The sequence below is a fragment of the Mastigoproctus giganteus genome, chromosome 6 (genome assembly GCF_048544385.1).
Source record: "Mastigoproctus giganteus isolate SK-2022 chromosome 6, ASM4854438v1, whole genome shotgun sequence".
Classification (NCBI taxonomy): domain Eukaryota; kingdom Metazoa; phylum Arthropoda; class Arachnida; order Uropygi; family Thelyphonidae; genus Mastigoproctus; species Mastigoproctus giganteus.
The window spans coordinates 71,032,729-71,060,286 of record NC_143580.1 but is presented as its reverse complement, the minus strand read 5'-3'; the positions used below and the strand labels follow the sequence as shown (position 1 = coordinate 71,060,286).

Below are 27,558 nucleotides of genomic sequence, written 5' to 3'. Positions count from 1 at the left end.
GCGCGATTGAATATCGTTCGGCACCTTCAATTCCTATGGCCATATAGAGTCACTAATTTATTGGTCGCTGCCGTTAAATGATGCCAAAGGATCGTTGAGATTGAAGGGCAGCCCAGTGCAGGAGAGCACGGGAGCCGGAGCAGAGTGCAATGTTTCACTTTGCTGACTACGCGTTCCGGTCTAACAAGTATGAGAAACCAGCAGGGCTTAGGGTGCCATGATGCGGCGTTATGCATGTGCCCCACCACCAGCCAAATAATCACCATATTCGCCGTCAGATCTAGCGCACATTCAGGATTCTCTCATTTAGATCAATTCATTCATTCTGATTGCACCAACGTTTCTTGCTTTCGTGCTGTCTAGTTCATGCAGGACAAGTGCACCCACTAACTGTTTTCTCATATTTCCGATCAATCCATTTATTGCATACATTGGTTTCATATACTGTTTTACCGATTTTCACTAATTTATTTCACTCTTTGATCCCTTCACTCGCCCACTGAGATTCTCGTATTTATTGATTCGTTCGGTATGACACCAGCGTTCGCGAATTTGTTTTTAGTTTTTGCAGCTTGCCATCCACATACCTGCATTCACTGACTAATTTCTCATTAATATTCCTAGTCACTCCAGTTTTTTTTATTTGCATTTACTGATTTCGGCTTCTCTCTTACCTGTTTTCAATTCCCTTTGCTCCATTTACGCGGTTTCATGTACCACATATTCGCCTTTTTTTCATTAGCACTTCTGGACATACATCCGTGCTATTATATCAGGATTCTCATTTCTAGGGGAACAGAAAATAATGTGGTGAGGAGAATGCCAAGAATAGTACTTTGCAACTCATACCATAAGGAAGGAAACTGCGGAGCAGTCTCTGAGAGAATTGTCCCATCTCTGGAGGTAGCAGCTCAGAGGTAAAAAAAAAATCTGGGCGAATAAGTCAGCAACATTACATGACCAGTATTCGGCCAATGTTCTGCAGAAGGCAAGATCCAAACCATAGTGGAGATCAACCGAGCGTCAGAAACCTACGCTTTAGCGTGATAAGGAGTTAATGTTACCAGCCAGGGCGAAGAGTAAAGTAAATGCGGGCAGAGATGTCCTGACAATATTTGTAGAGCTGGAGTATCCCAAGAAAGAAACCTTGTTTGTCTAGTTAAGGCAGCCTCTAGGCTGTCCTAACTAAATAGATTCCAGTAATCTATGGAATGCTGTCTTAAGTACGGCTTTTCAGTTTTAAAAGTATTGTATAATAATGCAATAGGTTTCATTGGAACAATTTCGACATGGATGGCGCTTGTATTCAGAATCCATCTTGTTTCAAGACGGCTGATAGACCTTGATGTGTCTCTTGGTATATCGTTAATAATAATCACAGAAATACTTCATAATTTAATCTTGCTGTTTTTATGGAAAACTCTTACCCCTCGAGACAGGAAATTTGAGATTGGTTTCCAGTAATTAACTAGTTTTGCTGTTTCTGTTATCGTGGTAAGTTTTATTTTATCTCTGATAGAAGTCACTTAACTGTAATGAGAAAAATGTAAAATTTATTGCCTACTAGCATTTAAATGCAACAACCAGAAAAGTTTAAAACCTTTTTAAATATCTGCGAATATTTCTCCATCGATAAAGTATACATTAAAATCATAAAACTTTATACGAGAGCGCATAATGTAGCTCCGAGAAAAGAATAATGATAATTTCAGTAAAGAATTCCGAAGATATTTGAAGAATTATAATTTCGCGATTGTGTTCAAAGTTCTCAATTCTTTTAATGCGCATTTTACGACAGGAAAATGATCGAAGAAACAAATATTTCATCACATAATAATGTTCGTACTGTGCTAACAGAAGTCTACTTCTTTATTTTAAAATAAACGGATTTCAATAAAAAGAATTGAATTAATGCGAAAATAAAAATTTATGAATAAACTGAACTTCAAAAATATCTTTTTGATAAACATTCAGATTTCGAAACGTTTAAGAAAACGTGCACGGAGATATTTTTTATGATATTTTTCCCTAATATAATTTAAATCAGTTTTACTTTTTTTAATACCTCAATTTCCCGGTGAATCCTGTTAAAATAAAATGGATTATTTCAATTTTTAAAAACGAGTTAATATTTGTAACTGGTGGCTTAAAACCATGAAAAAAATTTTGGTTAATAAAAATCAAATCGATAATGCTAGCGATATTTTTATCTACACTTTAGCCTGGCTTTTTTTAATGCTACGTGGTTTGTACACATACCACATTTTTAAATTCAGACTTAGATATTCACAATAATTAGGGTGTTACTAGTCGGCAGACCTGTCAGACAGCAAATTATCGCTATAATATGTTTTTTAAAAGTTTCCGGGTGTAATTACTGGTTGGAGAATAATCCGGAATGTCTGATGCGTAAATCTTGAAGTGGATCTGACACATCAACAGTGAAGAAGGAAGCGTACAGAATCATCTAAGGCAAAACATGCGCAAACTGAAATGGCTGCGGTGAATATTGCTGTCATGGGCATCCTTGTTATACAAAACAGACGCGTATAGCCATCCTGTTCCGTGAGTTTGGTTTCAGTAATGGCCCGATTTTTATCACAATTGCGAGACCTGCTCTTCTGCGAAGTTTTTGGGCAGCGAATAGCATAAAGGTGGATAAAGTCAGTGTTACTCACACGTGCCGGTTCTCCTAAAACATTCGCAGAGTTCATCAACCATTTTATAACTGATTATGTAGAAATGTACACTGGCTCAATCATGCTGCGAGTTTTGTAGGAAAATTGCACGTCTGATTTCTTAAAAAATAACCAATAAGACTCTAAACTCTTAAGATTCAATAGTGCCTTATGATACTATAAAGTCTTAGATGAAAATCGCGATCACTATAATATATAGATATGTGATATTAGATATGTGAGGTTTTGTATTAGCTACACTAGGTGGCGAATTAAGGAATTTGGGATGAATTGGTTGTTAGATGCCAGCCGAATCCTCTCAATCTTCTTGGATATTGAAGATTTGGAATATTCGCTTCTGGTGTCACTGGAATTCTTAGTAATTATATATACAACTGGCGTAATAAACTATGGTTAGTTTCGTTTGAGTGTCCATTGGAACGAAACACATCTTTAGATTCCAAAGTCGTTTTCTTAAGTGCAGATACTGTATTATATTAGCAAATGCCCCACAAAAAGTATCTGCACACATCGTGTCGGTTTCCTTTGGTTGATGTAACACACTTTATCCTCTTGAGTAGGTTTTTCATCAAAGAACAATAGAACTAAAACGAATGGATATAATCTTCCAATCCTCCTGCAGAATAATGAGCACTTAAGCTGTGGATGGGGAGGAGCTTTGTTCTGTCCCTCATTCGACCTTCCAGTTCTTCCCTTGGATCTTTAATAAGAGATGAAATGGAACATGACGCCGGATATTCCATTTTTGTACATGGAATGTACAAAAATGGTCGGAATGTACCAACGAAAAAGCATGGATTACAGATTGTAAAGTTAAGCAGCACGTTTATCCATTACCCTCTCCTGCATCTCTTTAACTATATCATGAAAGTGGTAACCATACCAATGATATGGAACCTCTACTATGTGAGACCAGTGTTCAAATTGAATAATCCAAAGGAATTTAAAGACTTTAGGCCCATATCCATATGTTGCGCCCTCCTAAAAATATTTGAGAAAACAGCACAATCAAGTCTAGCTCAGCACTGTTACCAGCACCGACCTCCCACAGTTGTCAGTGGCAGATCCACCACCAACTTGTTGGGTACCTTGCTACGAATTCAACATGCACTCAACAGTAAATCGCAATTGCACATCCGGGATATATTCCTGGATATAAAAGCTGCTTAATTTGGCAATACCTTCTTTATTCTCGGAGGATATTTTCACATAGATGGGAAAATACTGGACGTCAATAAGGCAATCATTTGGACTAGGCACCTCTTTGTCACCGATAAAAATCTTCGAGCGTCATACACAGTTACTAGAGGGGTATCCCAGGAGGGGGGGGGAGGTCCTATCGGCTACGCTATTTGAAGCTGTGCTAGAACGTTTCTTGGCAATATCTCCAAACTTCGCTTCTTGCGAGACGAAATGAAATGCTTCATAACCTCAAAATATGCTGAGAAAATTCCATATAGCAATGGACAAAACTACTGTCCATTGCTGTATGGACAGTAATTTGCTGTCCAATCATTAAATACAGATGCTTCAAAATTAGTTAAGTCAATAGGTCCTGAGCTTAACCCTATCGAATTAACCCAGCTAGTAGAGACCAAAAAAGAAAGGTAAACAACATTTGATATCCGAATAGATGGCATCCTAGTCAAGAAGGTTTCTTCCCACACGGATCTTAGCGCCAATAGCAATGAAGGGCTATCTTTTGAGCGGCACTTTAACACTATGAAGACCATGAAATAGAGTTATTTTGACGATTAGGTAGGAGTTAATGGGTGCAAGAGACCCCCACCCTAATGACATAGTACATAAAAAGATGCCTCTTACCGATCCCGCTCTGTGCTTCTGTTATTTGGTCTTCAGTACCTCAAATACAGTTTAGCAGATTCTATGGGCTCGGATATTGGATTCCGTGGTGGGTGAAGTGGCTAGCTGAACGGTGGTTCACGATCTCAAAATCGGTCCTCCATACCAACTTCTGCCTAACCCCATGGAAAATACAGGACGCAACTAATAATATTTGGTTGCTGGAAAAACGTGTCACAGGAAAGATGCCTCGTAGGTAGTATAGCTGGTAAGATCGCCATCCTCCCTACACAGGATAGAAAAGACCTGAGTTCGAGTCCTGTGAATGACGGGAAGAATTTTATGGCATTTTTCAAACTTGGCTAGTCGGTCTCAGACAAGAGTAGCATGGGTTTTTTCTTCCGGAAACTCTGGGTTTTCGTCTAGCAAAAAGAAAATCGACCTCGGAACACACGCAATTTACAGACAACAAACACGGAGCAATATGGCCTTAGTCGCTGATGCTCCTAAAAACTCAACAACAGCAGGCAAGATAAACACCCAATTGATCTCAAACATATCAAACTTAGAGAGACGAGCATGTCGACTCGAGGGATCGTCACTGCGGCCTTCCATCAACAATTAATTGTGTCTCGAGAACATGTTCCCATATAAAACAATAGTTCTCTGTAATGCTCTCGACATGGATCCCTTCAAATTTTGTGATGGCAAAAGCTACAGAAATCACGCACTCAGGAACAGCTGCCAGTTCATTGATATATAACACGGCACCTATCTCTAATGTGGGGCAGGTTCCCCTTAATTGTTAGGGCCAGCTTTTCATCAAAACTTAGAACACACTGACTGGCAGACTATCAGTATTAACTACATGGTGAAGCTTCCATTGCGCTTTCAGAAGTATTAGTGAGAATTCCGTATAAACAGTCTTTAAAACTATGTAATTCCTAGCTGGATTTGGGATTGTAAATAAGCTTACATGTTATCCTGGTGATAGATTAATCTGTTAAACTTACACGTTGTAATGGTCCTATAAATACCTTCTACCAGCATTGCAAATTGTATTCTCTCTTGGTATAAGCACATCACAAATATTACTTCCTCTGCATCTACAAAATTGGGTTTTCTCTTTCGCTCTCGGCGTTATGTTTTTTCCAAAAAGCCTCTGCACAAATCAGAAATGTGTCCTACAGTGCAACGTTGTTCCAACATATGAAGCAGTGCTCACAAAACCTTTCCCGGGCTTCTAGATTCCGTTTAAAAGATTGGGCAGTTAGGTTAATTAATGACTCCTCTCTAACAGAGTCTCTCCACTCTCTGTCTCATTAACGTACTGTTTCTGCTGCATGCCTTTTTTACAGATACTTCCATGGGCGCTGTTCTTCTGAATTGGCTTCTATAATTCCCGCTCTCTTCCAGAACGGTCCGAACACGTGCTGAAACCAGGCAACAACCTTTTTACTTTTACTAGCCTTTTAATTTTTATAAAATACTAAGGTTCTGTCATTGTTTTGTTTGATTTATAATTTAAATTTAATTATCAAAAGTAGATGGTATATTTATTTATTTCGAGGCCAACTCTAACCAAAATGAAGTCATTACTTTTATTCATGGGGAGTTGCACAGATTCATTTATGAGGGTGGTCGTATCGCAAAGTTTGAGAACACTTTACTAGATTATTTGTATTAGCATGGTAGGGATACCGAAGGAAAGAAAATTTTAGACTTGATCATTACCCACAAACTAGATTACATGAACTAGATGACAGTATAGGCAGCATTAGCACAGTGACCATGGTGTAAGATGTGCATGCTGAGGAGAGAGGCTCCACTGATTAAACGCAGAGGCATAAGTTTTAATTTCAGAAAAGGACAGTTTAAGAAATTACGTGGCCTTAGGCAGATAGGAGAGGGAGAAGGAATATCAGTTGGTCAAAGAAGTTCTGTTGTTTTTGCAAGGCTATCATTTTCACAAGATTATGTAGAAGCCGTTGAATATGCGATTATTCATCTGTGCATTTCGAAGCACAAATAACACTGAGTCAATCGATTTGATCTAGTAAGGTATCAATTGGAGTGTCACATGTGCTTTTGTAAGTATAGACAAGGTACGAGGAAGGCCCTTGATGCCCTCGATGATTTATCGTACATTTCATTGTAGAGATAATGGCCTTAATCCCACTGTACAAGGCAATTGTAAGACCACACTTGGAGTATTGTGTTCAAGTACGACACTACACCTAAAAAAAAATACCGTGTTTCTTGAAAGGGGTTAAAGACTGAAACCTTAATTTATTGTTATTATTTATTTATCTTTTGGCTGGTACAGCAAAAGCCAGGTGCTTCTTGCGCTATAATTACTAATTACCAGCACAGAATGATCTGTTCTATGGTCAGCATGGCGAGCAGAATCTAGATCTGGATGAGTAGGCAGTACATGAATAGATAAAACATCTCAAGCACGATGCACATACGTTCGCTGTGTGTTCTTTATCAAAAAAAATTAACAGACGCTCCTGTGGTACCTCGCAGCATAAACATAATGCCAATGAAATTCTCGGAAACTTTGGCAATGAAGTTTTCAACCGTGAGACGTGATTACACACGCTGTAAATAAATACCATACGCGCAACATGCTTCCCCCGGCATTTTCCTGGAACATGACACGCCTTACCCCTGCGATCCGTTATTCCAGAAAGACTTGTTGCTCCCAATCACGTTTTCTTTTAGTTACGCACGGAGGTGCAGAGCATCATAAATACATGGAGCGTTAGACCCCGTGGAACACAAGGAACATCTTTTGGACGCAGCATCCCTTTCGCTGCGGAAATGGCGAGTAATAGAGGTCGTTGAGCTATGTTTGTATTAGAGGAAGCCATAAAGATCCACTTGGTTGGAGATAAGTTTATGCCACGTGTATGAAATCATGTCGCTCCCATCAGTGGTTTTCTGTTCGGAGGAGCTCCCCATTTGTTTCTTTCCGCATTCTCTGAGCAATTTCCGATCAATAAGTAACTTTAAAGGCGTGCTTCTTATATATTTCAGTTTTATTGGAGACAAGCGTAAGGTGAACGGCGGGATATTCTATTTTGAGGGAATGTGGGATTGTCTATTTTAAATACGTGGTCAGCAGCAGAGGTCGAATAGATCTGGACAGAGAAAGAGAGAAGAAATAGAAAGGAAAAATCTATTTTGAAGTGACGTAAAACGAATTTAAGATGAAGCCATTCCAGTAATGATGTTGGGGAACATCTCCAGTTTTAATGAAAGAACTACAAATGTAATCTCAAAAGCCCTGTCTGTCGGTGGAGATGGGATACAGAAGGATGAACTATCTCGAGTGTCGTTGAGCAGAGAGATCTGGCACTAAAAAAAATCTCATCTATTGCATATGTAGGGAACTCGTAGTCATGAAATGGGAGGAGAGGCAAATTACAATGAAGTATCTTTCTGCAATGCCGATGCCCGTAAATCTTTTCAAATAATCATGTTGGTAGGTAGCGCTGGTCCATTGAAGATATGAATGTCCGTTACCTTAAAGTGAGTTGGTAAAAGAGACATTTGGCAGAATAAATGATGAATGCTTATGTTTATTTGCGAATTGTGCAAATGAGACTATTTTAGCCCCCATTAAGGTACAAATAGGAGTTGGATGTACGGTTGTTGATTTACTTACACGTTTTCTTTTCTCTTTTGATCGCGATACATTTTGGTAATTCAAGGAGTGATCAGGGTATCTCGGTTTTGATTGTAGACATAGCGCAGCCTGGTTTCCATGTCTGGAGTTATCGTATATGGATTCTGTAGTGTTGTTTAAACGGTTTTCCAGAAGGAACATAAAGGTTTTATCTTTGCCCATTGTACAGTTGCGTTTTGTTTGAATGGCTCGAATTTGAATATTTATTACTGTAAATGATTCAATCGTCTTTTCTTACTGAAGTGTTTCATTCTTTATTAATGGAATTATCAACTACTTTCAATATTTTAAGGGAAAATTGGAGCATAAGGCCAGAGTTTCCTAACGTTTCCACCCATTTGAAAATCTAAAAAGGAGTAGAATGTCATAGTATATCTGATTCTGTCTATTTCTTTGACAGTAATTTTAAGTCCTTCAGTTTTCACAGAAAACCTCTTTAGGGCAGTTGCCTAAAATATCTTCTTACTCATGCAGAACCGTGTCTATCGATCGTTTCTGCCTCCTATGAATTCTGAAATGGTTCAGGATTGCGTACAGAGATGATGATCACATAATTTTTGCAACTATACTGGGCATGCGATATTTGAATCATTTTGGAGTGACGAATGACGTTAATTTCTTAGGGTAAACGGGAGGATTCACTTTGGAAAACTTCTCACTCTGTAATAATGTCAGTGTTGATTTTCCTGCATCATATTCTGACGAAAAACTGGAATCAACAATGCCTTTCCTCAGTTTGAACATGGAGTGTAGTACAAGAACATATGCATAACTGTATAAGTTAAAATTTTCCTTTTTAAAATCTGGAAATAGTCCAGTTCCAAGGTTTCCAGTTTTAATCTAGTTTTTAAAATGATAATCAACTGATATTTTCCAGCGTCTATTTGTAATCATACCTAACAAACAGTATTTCGAAGCCCGATCAAACAAGTGCATTGATAACTTGTTGAAGCTGAAATACTACAGAAAGGAAAGACATGTCTGAAAACAACCAGTTATCGCAGCTTTCTGAAGAGAATATATCCATGGCTGACAGTCGTTTTCAGTTTTCACCGTTGGATGACCTCCATGGTTCCCTGTTTCGACTTTGTCTTACATCAATGCTTCTTGGTCCTAATATATCGTTGTAGCTGGAAAAATTTCTTCATTAAGGTATATATATATTGCCTTATTGTGCCAGTTCTGGTCTTTTTAATCTTTTAAATTATTTTATCCACGATATATGCTTTTTCCTTTACCGTGTCGAATTTTTTTTTACCACAGATTCTTGCATTTTATGTTTGGTTTTACTGTTTGAAACCTGTGGTAGTTCACGGTCTCGGAAATGTAGTCAGGCTCGTCAGTGGTCACTACATTCCAGTCCATTAGGTTTTATTTGATTTTATTGGCTATTGCCTTTATATATTTAATTTTAATGGTCGCCACACACATACACAATAATTCCTAAAATTTAAGTTGAGCATTTGTAATAATTCAGAATTTATATTGCCCTGAAGTCACCTCTTCAACGTTACAGTATTGTTCGTGGAAAAAAAAAAAATCCTGAAATAGTCTGGAACATGTTTCTTAGAAATTTTTAAAAACGTAAACACTGTTTAAAATACACTTTTCAGCTCGATAAAAATAGTCCTCGCTGAGCCGCGACAATCGATTTGACAGAGTTTTCTTTAGAGTAATTCGGAAGAATTGAATTTTAATCCCATCTAAGCTGGTTTAGAGATCCTGAAAAATTTAATTGGAACGCTCTTCTTTTAATACAAATCATTGCGTTTTTCACTTAATAACCTTTCTTCTTTTTAACTTTTCAACCCCCATGATTCTTTTTTAAACTGAATGATTAAATCAAACGATGTCCATTACACGGTGGAAAACGTCTCCATGGTCTTTTATATCCTTTAGAAACATCTCAGTCACACACTCTTTGCTATAACTGCCAGAAAGGAGTGAAGTTTAAGTTCACAATGCCTCTGGTTCCCCCGTATTTCGAATTATGACAAAACACGTACTTCGTCAGTGTTGGAAATGAATATATGGATCTTTGTCTCAAAATTTGAAATGATGCCAGCAGATCGGCAGGTAGTAACGTACTTCTCAAGTTATTCTTAAAACCAGTGTTCCAGAGTTAACTGTATTGCGTTGTCATAGTCTTATTTCATTAATGCATTTCCTTTTTCTGGAAACGTGCCCATTACCACGACTGGTGAGGGGAATGAAGGGATTCTCTTACCAAGAGAGGCTTAAGTTCTGCAAATTGCAGTGGCTGGAGACTAGGCACCTGCGCGGTGATCTGATTGAGGTCTATAAGGCCTTGAATGGGTTGAGCACGCTGAATTCTGATGGGATCCTTCCACTTGTTTAGATTACCAACCTACGGGGACATAAGTTCAAATTAAGAAAGGACAGATATAGAATAGATGTGCGGAAATTTGCCTTTAGCCAGCGGGTGGTTAATTGCTGGAACAAACTTCCATCTGTCGTTGTGGAAGTTGATAGGTTAAATAAATTTAAGGAGGAACTGGACAGGCATTTGGAGGGAATGGTGTGATTTTTTTTTTTTTTTTTGGCTGATGCTGCATAAGCTCCTACACTTGCTTTCTTGCATCATGTGCTACTACTACTACTACCAAACGGGAGAAATTTCTACTGTCCAAATTGTTACATAATTTTAGAAACCAACCAACTGATTTCTCTTCAAGTTGGATCTTTTTCTTTATCGATCCGCAGGTATTCTTGTTGTATGCCACTAACGTTTGGAGAAATTCCTTGGAAGAAATCTAGAAACCCAAGCTCTATTGCCTTAGATACTTCGAAGACGCTCGATCATTTTTGGAACAGAGTTCTTTACACAGATTCTCATCATATGGTTTATCTCCTGAATTTTGTGATTGATTGGCTATTTTTTTTTCCTTTGCCCATTCACTGCGTGTGACCACAGATATTGTAAAACACGTCATCTAATGTTGGTGAATTTCTAGTTCTCTTCTTTCGCCTACCTTTTTTCCTCTTTAACAGTACTAATCTTCCGCGGAATAGACATCTCGGGTACAGTTTTGCTGGTAAGAATACATTGCATTCAACATTCCAGTCTGATAGATTTTGCTTTGATCAAACCATATTATAAGTTCCTTATGCGCCGATATGCAGGTCAGTGGGAAATGTAATTATTAACTTTATACCTTCTAAAAACAATATTCTATCTTTAGTCCTCAAAAATGCGATATAAAGCAAGTGTATAGAAAAGTAAAGATGCGCTGTGTACAATTCAGGGCAAGACGAAAGATTTAATTGACTTTAAATATGAAATGGCAGCTGTGCAGGACGCGCCATTATGCATATCTCTGAAACTGCAATCCTGGGGTTTTCAGATACACTTGTCTCAGGTGTATCCAAATTGATCCAGTAACCAAATTACATCCAGCCAACGGCGATCCAGTGGTCGGAAACAGCTCATGGATGAGAAAGGTGAAAGGGGACTTTCGAAGAACGTAATTATAGGTTATAGTGGATTCAGGAACACCAAAATTGGAGAACGGAGAACTGCAAAAGCATTCCTTGTTCTGAACGAATCTGGATTTATACTGTTTCAGCCTGATAGGAGGACAAGAATATAGAAAAAAATAGCGTGAGCCCATGGACCCATCCTACGAGTTTTTACAGAGCAGGCTGCTTGTGTTGTAATGGTGTACTTAGTGTTTTTATGGTACACATTGGGCTCCTTGATACCAGTTGAGGAACATTCCGATAAGATATTTATAGAATGTCTTCTACCATTCATATTCATTTTGGATGCAGTGTTATAAATCTCTTTATCGTGAATAGGTTTTTCTAACATGTGTCATGTCCCAAAGCTAGAACTGTACGTAATTGGTCTGACCATAGCTTCCCTGTCATCAGATCTTAATGCAGTTGAGTACCTGTGGATGAGATCTTAAAGTAATCCGCAACAATCCAATTTATAATAACTGTGGAAAGAAGTTGAGTCAACACGAACCAGCGTCCCTCTGGATCGCTTTACAGTTCTTCACTTACTCCATTCGATGACGAATCCAGATTGTTCTAAGAGCTAAATGCAACCTACACACTAATAAGATAGGTATACCCAATGAAGTGGCCACTCGGTGTATAAATCAAGATAATATTTGTCGCTACCTTGATCATATGCAAACTCATACAAAAACTCTTAAAAAAGATAAAGAAATACACCAAGAAATCATTTTTCCATTTCTGATCGATCGTAGTGTATTGTGTTGGTTATAATCTAAATATACCAGCAGCTTTAACTCTGCACAAATCTTAAATCCATTCTGATGTGAAATAATTCTCTCTCTCTGTATTTCCTTCTCACATCTCTGTCGAAAAAGGGTGCAGTCAGGTTGATCAGTACTTCTCATCATACAGTCTCCCTACTTCCCATCACGCGGAGATTTATTTTCTACTGCATCTGTTTTCTATAGATAACTGCATGAGCACTATTTTGAATTTTGCATCCCGAATTCCATGTCTCTCTGTCTCGCTCTCACACAAACTAGTCCGAAACTAGGTGTCAATTAGTAATATTCATTGTTTGGGATGCGATAAAAATGTATACCAAACTGTTTTCGTTCTAACCTGTTTTTTGTATTGCGATCTTTGGAAAAACTTGATAGCTGCCTTGTCCTTGAATATGTAGTATTAAGCAGTAACATTGATTCCTACACAACTCTTTGAGACGACAACGTTTTGTTTGTTTGAATAAATGTTTATTGTCGATCGATAAGCTCATGTCCAAGAAGCTACAATAATTTCTAAAAGGGTAACTATTATTATATTATACTGTCTTGTGAAAATTAATTTAGATAGAAGCGACCCAGTTTTTGAAATCTATCGACGAAGAACCTTGTATGATAAAATCTGAGAAGTCAGACCCGCAGCATATTGAGCACTTACCCATGCATTAAAGAACAGACAGAATCATTTATACACCGAAAAAATCTGGTCTTCAAAAGCTCTTTTGCGATTTCAAAAGATCATTTGAACTTCAGATTTCTCTTTCATCCGAGGATATTTTAATTTTTCATAACACTGAAACAGTTTCCTTTATTTTAATGGAATTCAGATAAGATGGACTTCTATCTTTGACACGACTGTCACGAAAGCCTGTCTTCAACATGCTCCTGCCTAATACATGATATTTGAAGCGGGAAATCGTTTTTTATGAGAATAAGAGTGATTTTATTGGTGAGGATCTCTCCTTTTGTCAGTTAGTTCTTTAGGTCGCTACTGGTAATCATAACATCGATTGCTACGAAATCCTGCACTCGAATATAAATCACAGATTCTTTTCCTCGCCACGGTTTCAAGTGTTATGTGATATTTACGAATAATCACTTCAGTCTTGGAAGGAGCATCAGAGCAGAGGTTAATGGACTGGCCCGACTGGGAATTTCAACCACGATGAAAAAGAAATATCGATAAATGCATTGAGGTTCAAAGAGACTTCCAGCCATTTTCCTCCTCTTTGTTTCAACTGTACATACAGTACAAAGCAAGTAAGTTGTTTCCACACATGTAAATAACACTGAACAACAAATTTTGAGCCATATCTTGTTATGGGCATGAAAGTAAGTTTACTTTAAAGCTTTTGGGGTGCTAAACACTGAAATAGTGCTTAAAATGGCAGACTGGCTCTCTTTTTTTCGAAAAAACGTTTTTTTTTATATTTATACAAGGTATTTTTTATTTATATGGCAGTACGATGTAGCTACGAACATACTGTATCAAACACGGGTCATTTTCGCCATTTGCTTTTATTCAGTTTCGGGAGCACCCCTTTTCATCATCCAAAAACCATCTTCTAACATGGCGGCACTCCATTTGCTTTTTGTATCTTTGGTCCATCGCTGAAATGTCTTGATGGAAACGCTCACCTCACGTCGCTGAAGGCGCCACAGTTTGATGGGAAGAAATCCAGATGTTGAGTGCAAGAAATGCATATTCAATGACATGTTCCATCCCAGTTTTTCGTAACGTGTAATGAGATCTTCCACAAGTTGCCGGCTTTAACATTTCCTATCACTAAAGACACATTCGAACTGTTTGTCTTTGAAAAGTTGCCTTATTTGTGGATCAATGAAAAACGCCTGCCTTAATCATCTCTGTACTAAGTCTTGGCAATTTCTCTTGCAATCAAGGACCGTTCACTTCCAAAGCCTTCACGAAATTTTTCATGAGCCCGAAATTTTGATGTGGAGCGGTGGAAATAAAACTTTATTCGGATCTACCAGAGGTTCGAATGCTACGTTCTTCATTCCAGGTCTTAATGATTTTCGTTAAGGCCAGCTCTTCTCGTAGTGCATATCCTTGGCACGACTGTCTCACTCGCAGAGAAAGCAATAATACTTAGTGTAACTCTTTTGTAGTCCTAATAAAATGGTGATTACCTTTAAATCACCCACATCTGCTACTCATTCTTCTGATATTGTACACCTAAGAGGATGTTCTCCATGTTTGATTATGTTTATTTTTTGTGGACGGCATGCACAAGAGGTATTGAAGGCAGCCTATTTCCATTGTGTAATAACAGCCTTAAGGCTAAACTCAGAAGCGTCTATAAATAGTCGCCATTCTTCGGTAATGAATCTCGTGTTCCTTGCTGCTATTAGACCATCAATATCTTTACAAATAATGAGTTCACCCTCTGTTTGATAGAATTTATCATAATCTTTATTTTGAGTACGAAATGTCACTTTCACAGAAAGATCTAGATTCTAGAAGACTGCACTATTGTAGCATCGAGGTCAAAAGCTCTGCCTTATTCTTTGGCAACTCTAGATCGCTGATGAAGGTCATTAAGCTCAGATTATGTGATCTTATGTGATTCAGAAGGAATCCACAAAAATGATATCGATATGATATCCTAAAAATGATATCGAGCTTCCTAAAGGTTCCAAAGTCGGGCAACCCACTTTCTAAGATCTGGAAAAGGTCATCTCATACGTGTGAGATCCGACAAAAGTCAACCGTACGAGGAAAGACTACAAATATGTTACCTAGGCCCTAGAGGGGAACCCCAATGGGGTATATAAGACTGTGGAAGGGAGCAGTAGAATAAGTGAAGGCGAAATTTTCCAAGTGATTCCAGAACTAGGGGCCATAAATTCAAATTACGATAGAACAGCTTTACAGTGAACGGTCGGAAGTTTTTTTTTTTTTAAGCCCTCGAGTTGTTAATTACTGGAATAAGTTACCTCCTTGAATAGAAGAGACTGACAGCTTGAAGAAATTCAAAGTCATCTGGATAGAAAGCTATCATATAAGTTGTTTATTAATTTCTATTTTTTATTCATTTAGCTATTGCAACAAAAGCGTGTGGCTTCCTTGTTAATACTAATACAGATCCATACAGCACTCGAAAGGAATATGCCTCTTTCAGCCTTCACTGGCGCATGCACACACACACACACACACACACACACACACACACACACACACACACATACACGCGCGCGAAGGAAATCTTGAAAATAAGGTCACCGCAAACCTATTATTCTCCACTAAAGTACCTCATTTATCTTCACCAGCTCCACCCTACAATGGTTAAGGTGCATCCCTCGAACACGTGTTTAAGGAAGTTTACCATAGCCAATGACTCTTCAAAGGAACAAAATAAAAAAAACAATAAAATCTTTCGGAATTGGTAAAAACACTCTTTCGGACAATGTAAGGAATTTATTTCGCTTCAGATCATTAAAGAAAACCTTTTTTTTTTTTTTTTTATCCTTTAAGTGGAAAATGTATCTTAAAAACCTACAGGCAGTTTTCGATTAAATCAATACATTTTATTTTTCTATTTTAACATGTTCTGGATCTGTATAAGATGAGCTATACTTTGACTATCCATTGAATCTCTTATGCTGTATTTTATATGAAGTTATTTGCTCAGTATTCTCCACATCCCACTAGAAAGGCAATGAATATGAAACTGAAGTATCAAATTTTTCTTCTTTAGAACGAATAAATTTTGCTCCAAGCCGATGGTTAAGCCAGCCTGCTAAGCTGTCTCAAGTACAATACTCTTTTCGTTCTCAGAATTGATAATTTTCCCTGTGGAGCTAAGGTGAGGGGTTGGAAAAGTGGATCATTGCCGTTCGCAATGTATTATTAAGCGAGAATGAGTTCTTTATTCCTCGGGCGGTTTCTGCAAGAAGAAAAAAAAATGGAGTCTTAAAGACTAGGCAGTTTCCTCGTGTCTAGGATTTTCATCCATAGGTGTTGCATCCTTCATGAATATTCAGGAAAACTGATAAATCCACTGTTTTCCAATGCGATCTTCTGTTCGTTAAAGTGCTTTGAAGTAATTAGGGACAATTTGCATAGTGTAGTGAGGTAATTATGCCGACAGACAAATTGCGAGGTGTCTTACCATTCAACTTACTCAAAGGTAACTTAAGTCTTCTTAGGCAGTGACTTGCTGTTTGAAACAATCATGCAGAGTACTTGTCTTAATTAACACTACTGATTACTTATTTGTCCTAATAGAGCCTCGCTTGACTTGAAAATATCTTCATTTCCTGCTATCGGGAATGATATGTTTGAATTGGAGTCTTGGTGTTTGTAATTCAGAAGGATTTTTAGCTGCCAATTGAAGTTTTAATTTTTTTTATAAAGGAATTATTGAAGTTTAGGGTATATATGAGGGATTATTAGAATACCCTAATAAAGAGGGGGATTATTTTGATCCGTCTTGGAACAAGTTGGCGTTTTGCCATCTTGTTTCAAGATGGCCTCTGGGACTGTCTCAAGGTGCCTTATCATCTAGGATTCTAGGTGAATTGCTCCATTATGTGCCTATTTGTGCAGTTGAACTTCTTGTTCCAGCAACTGTGGTTGTTATCTATCCCTGGGGTTCGCCAGTTGTGGGACTTCCTGATGTTCTTGGATTTCTTCCTTTTTAGGTCTGTCTAGGGTACACGGTTGTTATGGCTAATTTCACTGGTCCATAGGTTTCACCAGTTATTATTATTGAAGTTTAGGGTATATATGAGGGAGTATTAGAGTATCCTAATGGAGGAGGAGGAGGGGGGTTATTTCGATCCCTCTTCTTGAAACAAGATTGCAAAAGCGGCCATCTTGTTTCAAGACTTCAAACAAGATGGTTCTAGTACCAAGCAACAGAAACTGTTCGTGAAATTTGAATTGAATTCAGAAAATTTTTTTAGAATTTTTTTTTTTAAAATTCGTACTTTCTTTGTTTCCATCCGCTTCTTATTCATATGTTTTTGTAATTTGTTTCTCTTACAATTTTTTTTTTCTTCTTCTTCCTACGATCGCGTTATATCTTCAAAGAATAAATACCGTCTCAGGAACTCGAGTTTAAGAAACTCATCTCAGTTTTCACTGGCCGGAAATAACAAGGCAGTTGATAAAATTTAAGTTTAAAGATAAAAACGGAATTGGGCGATTGCAGATTCCTAAACAAATTACCTGTAGATTGTGTGTATCGCAGAAACTGCCCTGGATTTTATGCCTGCCCGAACTTAGCCATGATTTTATGGCAATAATAAAGTATCGCCATACAGCATGCTTATGAGAACACGCACGCTCAGGATGGCATCGGATTGCATGAAACGGACGCATTATTAGTTCACGGGTGGGTTTAAGAGCGAGGTAACTTAAGAATACCGCTGATCCGTAACTGCCGAAGATACACGAAATTGCATTATGGCAAATTTACATTTGGTGCTTCAGCAAATGATGGAAATTTCAATCACCCGTTCATCCAATAAACGCCACGAGTTCGTAAGAGCATTGGCATTTTTGAATCGTTAATGCTGCGCAGAAAAATAATGAAATGGACGAAATGGGGTTTACACACACGCGTCCCTACTTGGAGGATGCCGACGATGTTTACAAGATGTAGATTTAAACCATCGGTTAACAAACTGCAACGTGTTTACGCTTAAAAGTAATAGAGCTCTCAGTGGAAAGCCACTGGCAAATTGAGTGCTGCGCAAATAATGCTGATTTTACTGAGTGATGCGTCTATTTGCATAACGGCATGGGACATCGTTAACAATATCGCATCTTGAGCCGAGGGAAGCTGCTCTAATGAATATTTTTGTATTGCCTATTTGGATATCTTGCAGACTAAGTTATTTTATCCTCGCGATATTCATTATAATCTCGTATATCTCCATTTCAGTGCACTTATTGAATGGCTGTAGCGGAGAATCACCTTAAAACCGATTTCCATCGCAGTACAAGTGGAAATTCTGTTTATACGTTTTCCAACTTTATTTATCTAACCAGTGTTTGAATTCCATTAATTCCTTTTGATCCCGACACGATTTATTCTTCACTTTTCCTCCCTGTTTCTCCTAGCTCGTCCCATTTCATTATGCATCCACTTTTCTCCTGGATATGCTTGCTTTCTAAATGACGCATGGTTCGAATTTTGCTAATTGGAATACTTTCTACAAATATTCATCAAGTGCTTTGTTAGTATTTGTGCGATATTAGTTTTTTTTATTGGAGAACGGAGGTTTATACTCTTTAAAAGCGAACTGATTTCGTACTTATTGGATAATACACATAACGGCATCACCGACTGATGTTTCTTCCAATTTTAAGGCTCTCTTTTGAATCTTTGCATGCACGTTGTCCAGCAGAAACCATGGAATACTTTGTAGGTACCAACAAAATATGTATTTATTTAAAGAAATTCAAAGAAATCTTTTTTGTGTTAATCGTAATTCTAGCTCACGTTACTGCTAAATACAACAATGTTCTTGTATTCTTTATATTTGTAAACCCCTCGGATTCTGATTTCCAAATGGGTCATATACGAAGTTGATCAAAGAGTATCGACTGAATCGATACTTTTTGATCAGTCGATACTTAAAAATAAGATAATGTACCTACAGGAATGGGAGGATAAAATCCTTCTGAGTATGCTCCTTCAGCATGCGCCTTTATTCCACAGTTAAAGCTAATGCTAGATGCACCTCGGAGTCGCTCAAAGCTATTTCATCTCAATTTTTTGAAAATTGCTCCCACGCAAGAAACCTTTTGCTTTTAAAGACTATTTTATGGAACAGAATAAACTCGTACTGTGACAGTAACTCCATGGTAATTTCTTACCTGATTTGTGCAATACTTTTAAAATAAAAAATGCCGCGCAAATTGGGTGGAATTGTCAGTAGCTGTGGAACGAACCTACTTGCGAGGTGTCTTATTCCCATTATCGCTTTCAATTTAAAAATCTCTGACATGTTCCATAAGAGCTCCTTGCCTCTTCAGTACCATCACGAATAGTTGTCTTCCATCAATTAGTACTAACTTAAGCAATTTATCTTCGATTCATCGTTTGCAATGGCTGAAAGGAATCCGGAACACCCCTTGCTTTTAACAAACGTTCCCCCTGTCTTAAAATGAGGAAACGATCAAAAACTTTTGTATCACTGTTGAATCTCTGAATACCAGTGTCATCAACTGAGTGGTATCAATTGCCATCTTTTCAATTTCAACAGAAAATTAAATAATGCGCATATCTGGTTTTGTACTTTCAGACAGTTAAATCTTACGTATTTCAAAGAAACTCGAACTTCAAACGCTGACCATGAACAGCATAATCAGTTGAATAACCTCTTAATACGTATAAATATTCAGTAAGATTTCCGGTGGAGTCAACATGGCACCAATCTTAAAACGATTAGTCGAGGGTAGCATGGCTTTTCATCCCGGGAACTCGAGGTTTTTCTTCAAGAAAAAAACAAAAACTACCATAGAGCACACACAATTTATCTTAGCCTTAGTTTTGTTATAAAAAAAAACCCTAAAAACAAACTGAGTCAGGTGCCCCCGTGCGGCAAGCTTTATCAGAGTTAAGCATTCAATCTCGATAATTTTTTGATCATCTTTGATTGTCTTACGTGCTACTTCGCGCCTGATAGTTGAAGCCTTTTGATTAAAAGGCACACTCGCTAATGGCAAGCGCATTTAAGTAGATACAAACTTATTCAGATCACACGTAGTTTCTATCGATGTCTTATAGTAAATTAGGAAAACCGATGTCATCAGAAGACTTCGATATGATTGGCTGACTTAGATTTTCTTCGCTCCTGTTTTAATGAAAGGAATACGAAATTCATTAAAGCAGTATATTTTAAGTTTGATTACTGTCGATTTACACTCTCGCAGATATTCTTTTTTTTTTTAAATTTAATTAAGAAGAAAAAGCCACACGGCCAATCTAACAACTTATTTGCATATATCTCGTTAACTGGGAGAATTGACGTATTTCCTTTCATCTCTGTTGTTAAAGAAACTTTGCCCCAAATAATCATTTCTCTCCGTACTGCTTCATCCGATCATAGTTTTAAAATTTCACGTAGCGAGCTAATCTAATTTATACTCCGAGACCTGCGTAATTCGTCCCCTAGCGTCAATTGGAAGAAGGTTTTCATTTTCGAAGAACGTGATAAACCGCGAGGCAAAAGCACTCGTCAAGATGGGCAACAGTGGACTGACATTCTCTGCGCCGCAAATATTAAAGTCCCTTTCATTAACGCAATAATAATGTGTGTTTGCAGGATGCGAAATTTGGCGAAGTGGTTTGAATAATTTGCAGCTGATTATTTATTTCCGTAAATCCATTAGCTGACGTGCATGTGTGCGTGCGCTCTAGAGAGAGAGATGTCACTCACAGGACCGAGCCACGCTCGGTGAATTTCTATTCAAACTGCCAAAGGCTGTCCACCATCTGAATATACACAAGCCACTAATAGGTTTATAATGGAACAATGTATGCCTTCTGCAATGGAAATTGACATACTCCTCTTTATGGTAGATTATCATTTGGGGAACGTAATCCACTTGAATATTCAGCTACTGTTGATGGAATCCACCTTTCTGTTTTTTTTCCAGTCGTGTATCAGTTCTCTGGTTAGTGCCAACACAAGTCAAGGAAAACACTCCTGAAACCTCATTAGGACCTTGCTATTTTTGGCGAGAAGGGGCACGTACGAAGGGCAAGTCAAAAAGTGGAATTTTTATTTTTAAATAGCGTATATACCAATTATGCATTAGTCTATTTATTACTACATATCTTTCATTTCTGCGTGTTATAATATGATGTTCGAGAGAGACAAAGTTGGAAACGATTTGCTCTAATTCTCTTTTCAAAATGGCTCCTCTCCTCTTTCAGATTGCACCGCTGTTGAATGTTAAAAGCCTGTGATCCAAAAAGCGTGTACAAGTGGCCTGGAATATTCTGATTTATTTTAAAAAATAATAACAAAATAAATATTCTGTTGTAAATTATAAAAAAGTCCAAGACTACAAAAATAGAACCAGGGGCGTTAAAAATACAAAAATTATATCGGAATTATTGAATTTTGTGTTTTCTCGTAGATTCGAATACCCAGCGTCTAACTTAGTTGTATTTTCACGGTCTGGCTATATCTTGCAATAGGACGATGGTTTCTTACTCGAAAAGACTACTAAGAACGAGTCCAATTCGAATTTTAAACGTGCAGTGGAGAATTTTCTAAACCGTTCTCCAAACACTTTATTTTCTGATGGAATTATAGAGCTTGGTCTTTGTTCAAATAAATATCTTATGGTTTAGTTTAAGTTCCATCGGAGATTGGAGATTTCTTTAAAGGCCTCTTCAATCCTTGCTGCAGTTAACTAGAACAGGTGAGAGAAATAGGGTTTCTCCCTGTGATAGAAAGAAATAATGTTTTCCCTTCATGCCCAATACAAATTTAGTCAGACGGAAACCAAGGTTGGTCATGTTGAACACATGGGACAAACTCCTTTCTGATTTCCTGTCAATTTGGAGTTGAATGACCTCCGTCCACACCTAAATAACTTCATCTTGCTGCGTTGATCACTTAAAATCGTTTATATTTTTCATGGTACTGTTCCTTCAGCCGGACTGTTATTAAATATCTTTAGGTGAAGAGTACAAATTCCTCTGAATGTATAACTTATAATTGTCACCACAATTTAGTTTAATTGCCCGTTGTCCCAATAAATATTATTCCTCTTTGGAGCTGAATCTATCCGGCTGTCTAGCCAATGTTTAAAGAATCTATAAAGCCTATAGGGAATGAGAAAATTATTAAAAATCACAGCCTTATGCCAATTATAATTTCAGAATTGGAAATTATAATTTACATTTTCGATTTATGAAGTTACCAAACCAAATCTTAAAAAAAATTAGAGTTCCCGAATTTAAATTATCTTTTACATATTTTATACTAAGCAGACTGTGCAGCATCCTGGGGTTTATCATTTATACATCTGCAGGCTTAATGCAACAAGAAAAGTATGTCTTCTTTTAATGTCTTAACAGTTGTGGGGATTACGTTGGTGAGTAAAGTAGTTCTCTGGTATTATTTCCAGACTACAGTAATTAGGTTTGTTTTAGCGATAAAAGTAATGGAAAAGATAAGTTTTACGAAGGAGGCTTAAAGAGCATTACTGTCAGACAGTTTAAAGTCAGTATATAGCAATAACCGAATTTACACGATTAGTACAATTGCTTATAAATCTCCAGGAACATATAAGGCTATTGGACGAGAAAGAAACTTAACTGAGTAAGTTGACGAATGAAGATCAGCTGATGTTAAATTAAAATTTAGAATGACTAAAGAAGTTTGATAAAAATTGAATGGATACTTAGTGTGTTTATAAAATCTTTAAGCGAGAGGCGTGTTCCAAACTTGCTCTTATATTTACCGTTCACTATTGATGCGAACCATGAGACAAAAGACCAGAGTGGCATCAGAGTCTAGACAAGACAATAGCTTATCTTTCATCGAGTTTCATCAATTATGAAGTCCAAAGGGAATTACTCTCTGTGCTCTCCACATTTTTCCTCTGTGTATATACTGAGTCGGCAATATGTTGGAGACACCACATCCTACTCTAGCAAATGAAACCAACTGTTATCATTTAGTAGTTACTAAAATGTAGCCAAGATGAATGAGGTCTGAAAATATGAAGTTAACCCATTAATGGGTCAGTACTGAACTGTCTTGTGTTGAAATTTAATATATGGAAATTGCGAATAACAGATCAGTATAGCATCTGTACATAAGCAAACATTTGCAATGGGCCAGAGATCTCCTTGAGTAGACTTCGGAGGACTGTTAGTCCTCGGCTCCTATAAACTCCAGTTCCAAATCCATCATGGTGATATCAACACCAGAATATAAAAAAAAAACATTCTGGTCTTTGACATCCATAAGGAATGGACTATATCGTGTAGTGGACATTGAAGACTGAATTCAGTGTGCTGAGGAGCGAATCATGTTTCTTTAGGAGATACTGATCCCCGATACTTTACGGGAGAGGGTGACGCAATATTGAAACTGCATCGTGTGCAGAACGATTCCAGAAGTATGATAATTCTTAAACTGTAATAGATTGATATTACTAATAAGTTTTCCGCTCAATGCATTCCCTTAGCTATTTAAATAACGAAATTCAAAAAGTAAAATGATAATATTCGATAGCTACTACATTGTGGTCAAGATGAATGAGGTTTAGAAATATGAAATTAACTCATTATTCAACTGTATTGTGTTGAAAATTAATATCTGGAAAATACGAAGTTACTGTGGGTTCTTGGGACAAAAATCATCTTTTATTAATCGGCTTCACTGAAAAGTATGAAAAGTACTACGTTATTCATTTGCTGTAATTATTGCGATAACACGGCTAGTGTATTATTTTCATTTTGTGATAAATTGTGGCAGCAACCCAAAAGAAAAGATCTACCTCGGATCCACTATGTGTGCAAGGCGTACTTCAGAATAATCTTTAAGTTAAAAGCTTAAGAAGGTGGCCAAACTTAAAGCGCTGTCCTCTACCTTGTAGAGCAAATCGGTCATTGAAGAAACAAAGTATCTTTGGAGAGTGACAGATTATTCATAGCATGCAAAAGAAAATTATTCACATAAGCATTCATTCTGCAACGTGCCACAGGTGTGACGAACTATGCTTCTTGAATATATACTGCTTTAATGCATAAACGCGTAGGCTGATCAATTAAATTGCGAAATGGAGCACCACCGTGCAACTACTGAAGTTTTGCCGAATTTCCGACAGACGGCTAGAAGATTTATATCCAAGAATACTCTGACACAGTTGCAAGTTCTGACATGTTGTCTGGTACTTGCAAAGTTGCCTAAGTCACACGCCGTTACTGTGAACCATTTTGTGAGCTGCATGCATGCGCAGTAAAGAAGGTCGAGAATCTGTGGTCAAAAGAACCACTCCGAAAGATTTATCAAGAAATGGCTTCCGTGTGTGCTTTTACGAGTCGGTTGATCAATGGTAAGTGTCTATAATTCGAAGGAGATTACTTCGAAAAGGAGAACGCATCGGCAGACTTCAGCAAAGAAGATTAAAATTAAGGTAGGTGTGTTCCACAAATTAAACGATCAACCTGCGTGCATACGTATAACGACCGCAGTAACCGATGGGCAATGCACATTGCAACTGAAATTCACGAGCTATTGCGCAATAGACGACGTTTATCAAAAACCGCGATGAGATCAGCCTCAGAAAAGATGGGTACTGTACATGCAGAATTCATCCCTTTTAAAGTGCTACTTTCAGCACATTGAAACACATTCTTCACTTTATTTTACTGATATTGTTAGCCACCGAGGATTTTATATGATCTAAGGAAGCTTTATTTCCATTTCGGTGGTGCACGGAGCATTAGGGACTGCAGATGCGTGCCAAACATCCCCAAGTGCAAGCCATTAGCGGTTCTTCACCGTGTGATATGTAACTGCGTGATATAACTCTCCACAAATTATTGCACTTAGAAGAAACATTGCCCATGATCTCCTCAGGTAAATCCTTCAGTGGAACGTCCTTGCTTTTGAATACTCTCATGATACAAAATGGCGATCCCCCTCATATCAGCACAGCTGTCAAGAACTGCTCAAGGAGATGTTTTGATAAATTTATCATAATGGCAGCTCATCTAGTCTGAACTCCTATGACTGTTTTTTACTGGATTGTTTAAAGGAGCGTGACCTGAACCATGCAGCAAGCTTCTGCACGATCCAAACAGAATGTTACAGAGCATCCAAACCTGTCAGCTGGTTGTGAGTAAGAAACTCTTTTGCATATTGTGAATTAACCTCTTTCGAGACATTACAGTTTGCTTTTCGATTAATAGCAGGATCCATTTTAGCGGAAACTATTGTAGTGACTTCTCTAGAGACAACAGATAGCTTGGATGTCTTCACCCATTCAAGTAACACCCATTCATACGCAGACGCAACAAAAGATTGTGATTTTAATTTCCGCTGACTGTACGTATATTAAAGGCAGTGTGGAAATATCTCAGAAATCTATCTTTGCATCCATCAGTAAAGTCAGTGCATCGGAAATCAGAAGAGACGTTCTATCCAAGGTGATTACCACACTTAGAGATTCATCGCGTGACATAAACCAGTAAATGGTAAAGCTCCTCAAAAGGCATGCCAGTTTTATTGCCATCAGTATATATTTGAACCACACGTGGCAGAAACTTATTTTCTGTCAACTAAATACCATTAAATGAAGTCCACTTACCGTGCAGATGAACCAACATAACAATCACCAGAATCATAACCATGGCAACAGTTATTACTCCTCCTGACAATTATCACGGAACTACTGGAACATCGGAGACAACGCACGACGGATATATATAAAAAAAAAACAAAACACAAAACCACTGGCAACTAAAAATCACATCCTGTGATCCTCGGGTCCGCGGAAGAGTCAGTCACAGTTTCTCAGAACTTTCTTAAGTGTTCCCAGAAGAGAACGCACGATTTTACAATTAACGTTCCGTTGACACCTGTTGTTAGAGGCTCTGGACACCCGACGGGAGGACGTAGTCAATGGGTACATCGACGTCACGTGAGCAATTCTACGATGCACGAAGTGCGCACAGTCAGGGGTTCATGAACTTTTAAGAGATTTGCCGTCTGTCGTACGCACCTTTGGGTTTCCCGTACGGATAGTTGCGGGTAGACGTTATCAACCGCATCAGTTCTTCAACAGATCCCTTTGACACCTCTCTCGCGTTCTGTCGTTCTCTCTTTGGCGCGCGCCACTATCGACTCGGCAAGGCCCTCACGTGTCTTACACACTTAACACATCCTGTTTGCTCCCAGGTTTCGTTAGGCCGAAGAAATCCACCGGGAGCTAGAGAAAACTACGGCCCCGCAGCGCTGTACCTTGTCCTTTTCTCCGAAACATGATGTTCAGGGAATTCTTCTGCGGAGTGTAGGGCAGAAAAGTAAGGAGGAGAGACAGAAGAGGAGAGAGGAAAAAAATCCCGCGAAAGTCAACAAACATCTTTCCCTCCAAGGAGCATGGGGCTGGTGTGCTGTTCGTAGGACCACGCGCGCGGTGAACTGAGCTTGTCGCCCGAGCAGCTCTGAAGTCTGTGGTGGTAACGTAAGCTACTTGAACAAACGGGAGCACTCGTGCCTTTGGACTTAGCGTTTGGTGGCGCTGTTGCCAGCTGGGGGGAAAAGACGTGTATCGACAGAAAGAAATCCTCTTAGTGGGTTTCGTACTGGGAAACTTTTAAAAGGTGTTATGGATCTGTTCGGTCGCCGAAGCGACGTAAAAATATCGCGAAAAGTTTTATTTATCGTCTGCAAGTTGCCTCATTTGCAAAAGCTTGCGGGCCGGAGAAAAAGTTAATTGGATACAACACGAAATAATGTTACCGACAGCTCGTAAATTAAGTGAGCAAACTTTGTTGATACGCGATAATGTACTGACTAGCAAAATTATTAGAAGGATAAAAATGTAATGAAAACTGATAATTGGGCAAACATCGGCGCGATGCAGCGAAAGAATTTCTAAAGGATGTTTTTAGGGATGTTGTTAAGCCTATTAAAAGCAATCTTTTCACTTCAATACCTTCATTACTGACGACAAATAAGGACCGCGATAACATCTTTTTAGGACCCTCTGCAATCTTCCCTCTGTCCATTCCCTAATGACTTTTTAAATAGCCAACTTCGTTAATACGTGCGATTACCTGAATGTGAATAGGTCGCATTAGACCTCGTATAAAATACGCAGTTATTTAACCCTAATTTTCGAGATATTTCACCTGTAATTGTTGCGTAATAATGCACTGATCGTTTGGTAATTAGAAATGACAAATACAATTAGCGCACCATTTGAGTGTTGCGCAACAGTTAAATCTGTTTATTAATTGTTAACAATTATGTCACCACGTGGGAGCATCATACCGCGGGTAATCGTCTGCTCCAGTCATATGGGCAAACAAAGGAAATAAACTCTCATCACGGGGTCATCTCTGCTCACTACGATCGCATAAAT

At 38.1% G+C, this 27,558-nt stretch overlaps 1 protein-coding gene across 3 annotated transcripts in view; it reads right to left on the bottom strand.

The window, feature by feature from the left end:
• The window catches only part of LOC150084401 (cell adhesion molecule Dscam1-like), a 305,476-nt gene extending 278,838 nt beyond the window's left edge, over positions 1-26,638 (bottom strand). For all 3 annotated transcript variants that reach the window (XM_090376034.1, XM_090376036.1, XM_090376035.1), the window contains exon 1: positions 25,780-26,638. In XM_090376034.1, coding sequence (XP_090232160.1) covers positions 25,780-25,822 — 43 coding nt within the window. In that variant the 5' untranslated portion in view covers positions 25,823-26,638. The remainder of the gene's footprint in view (positions 1-25,779) is intronic.
• Between the last annotated feature and the right edge of the window lie 920 nt (positions 26,639-27,558).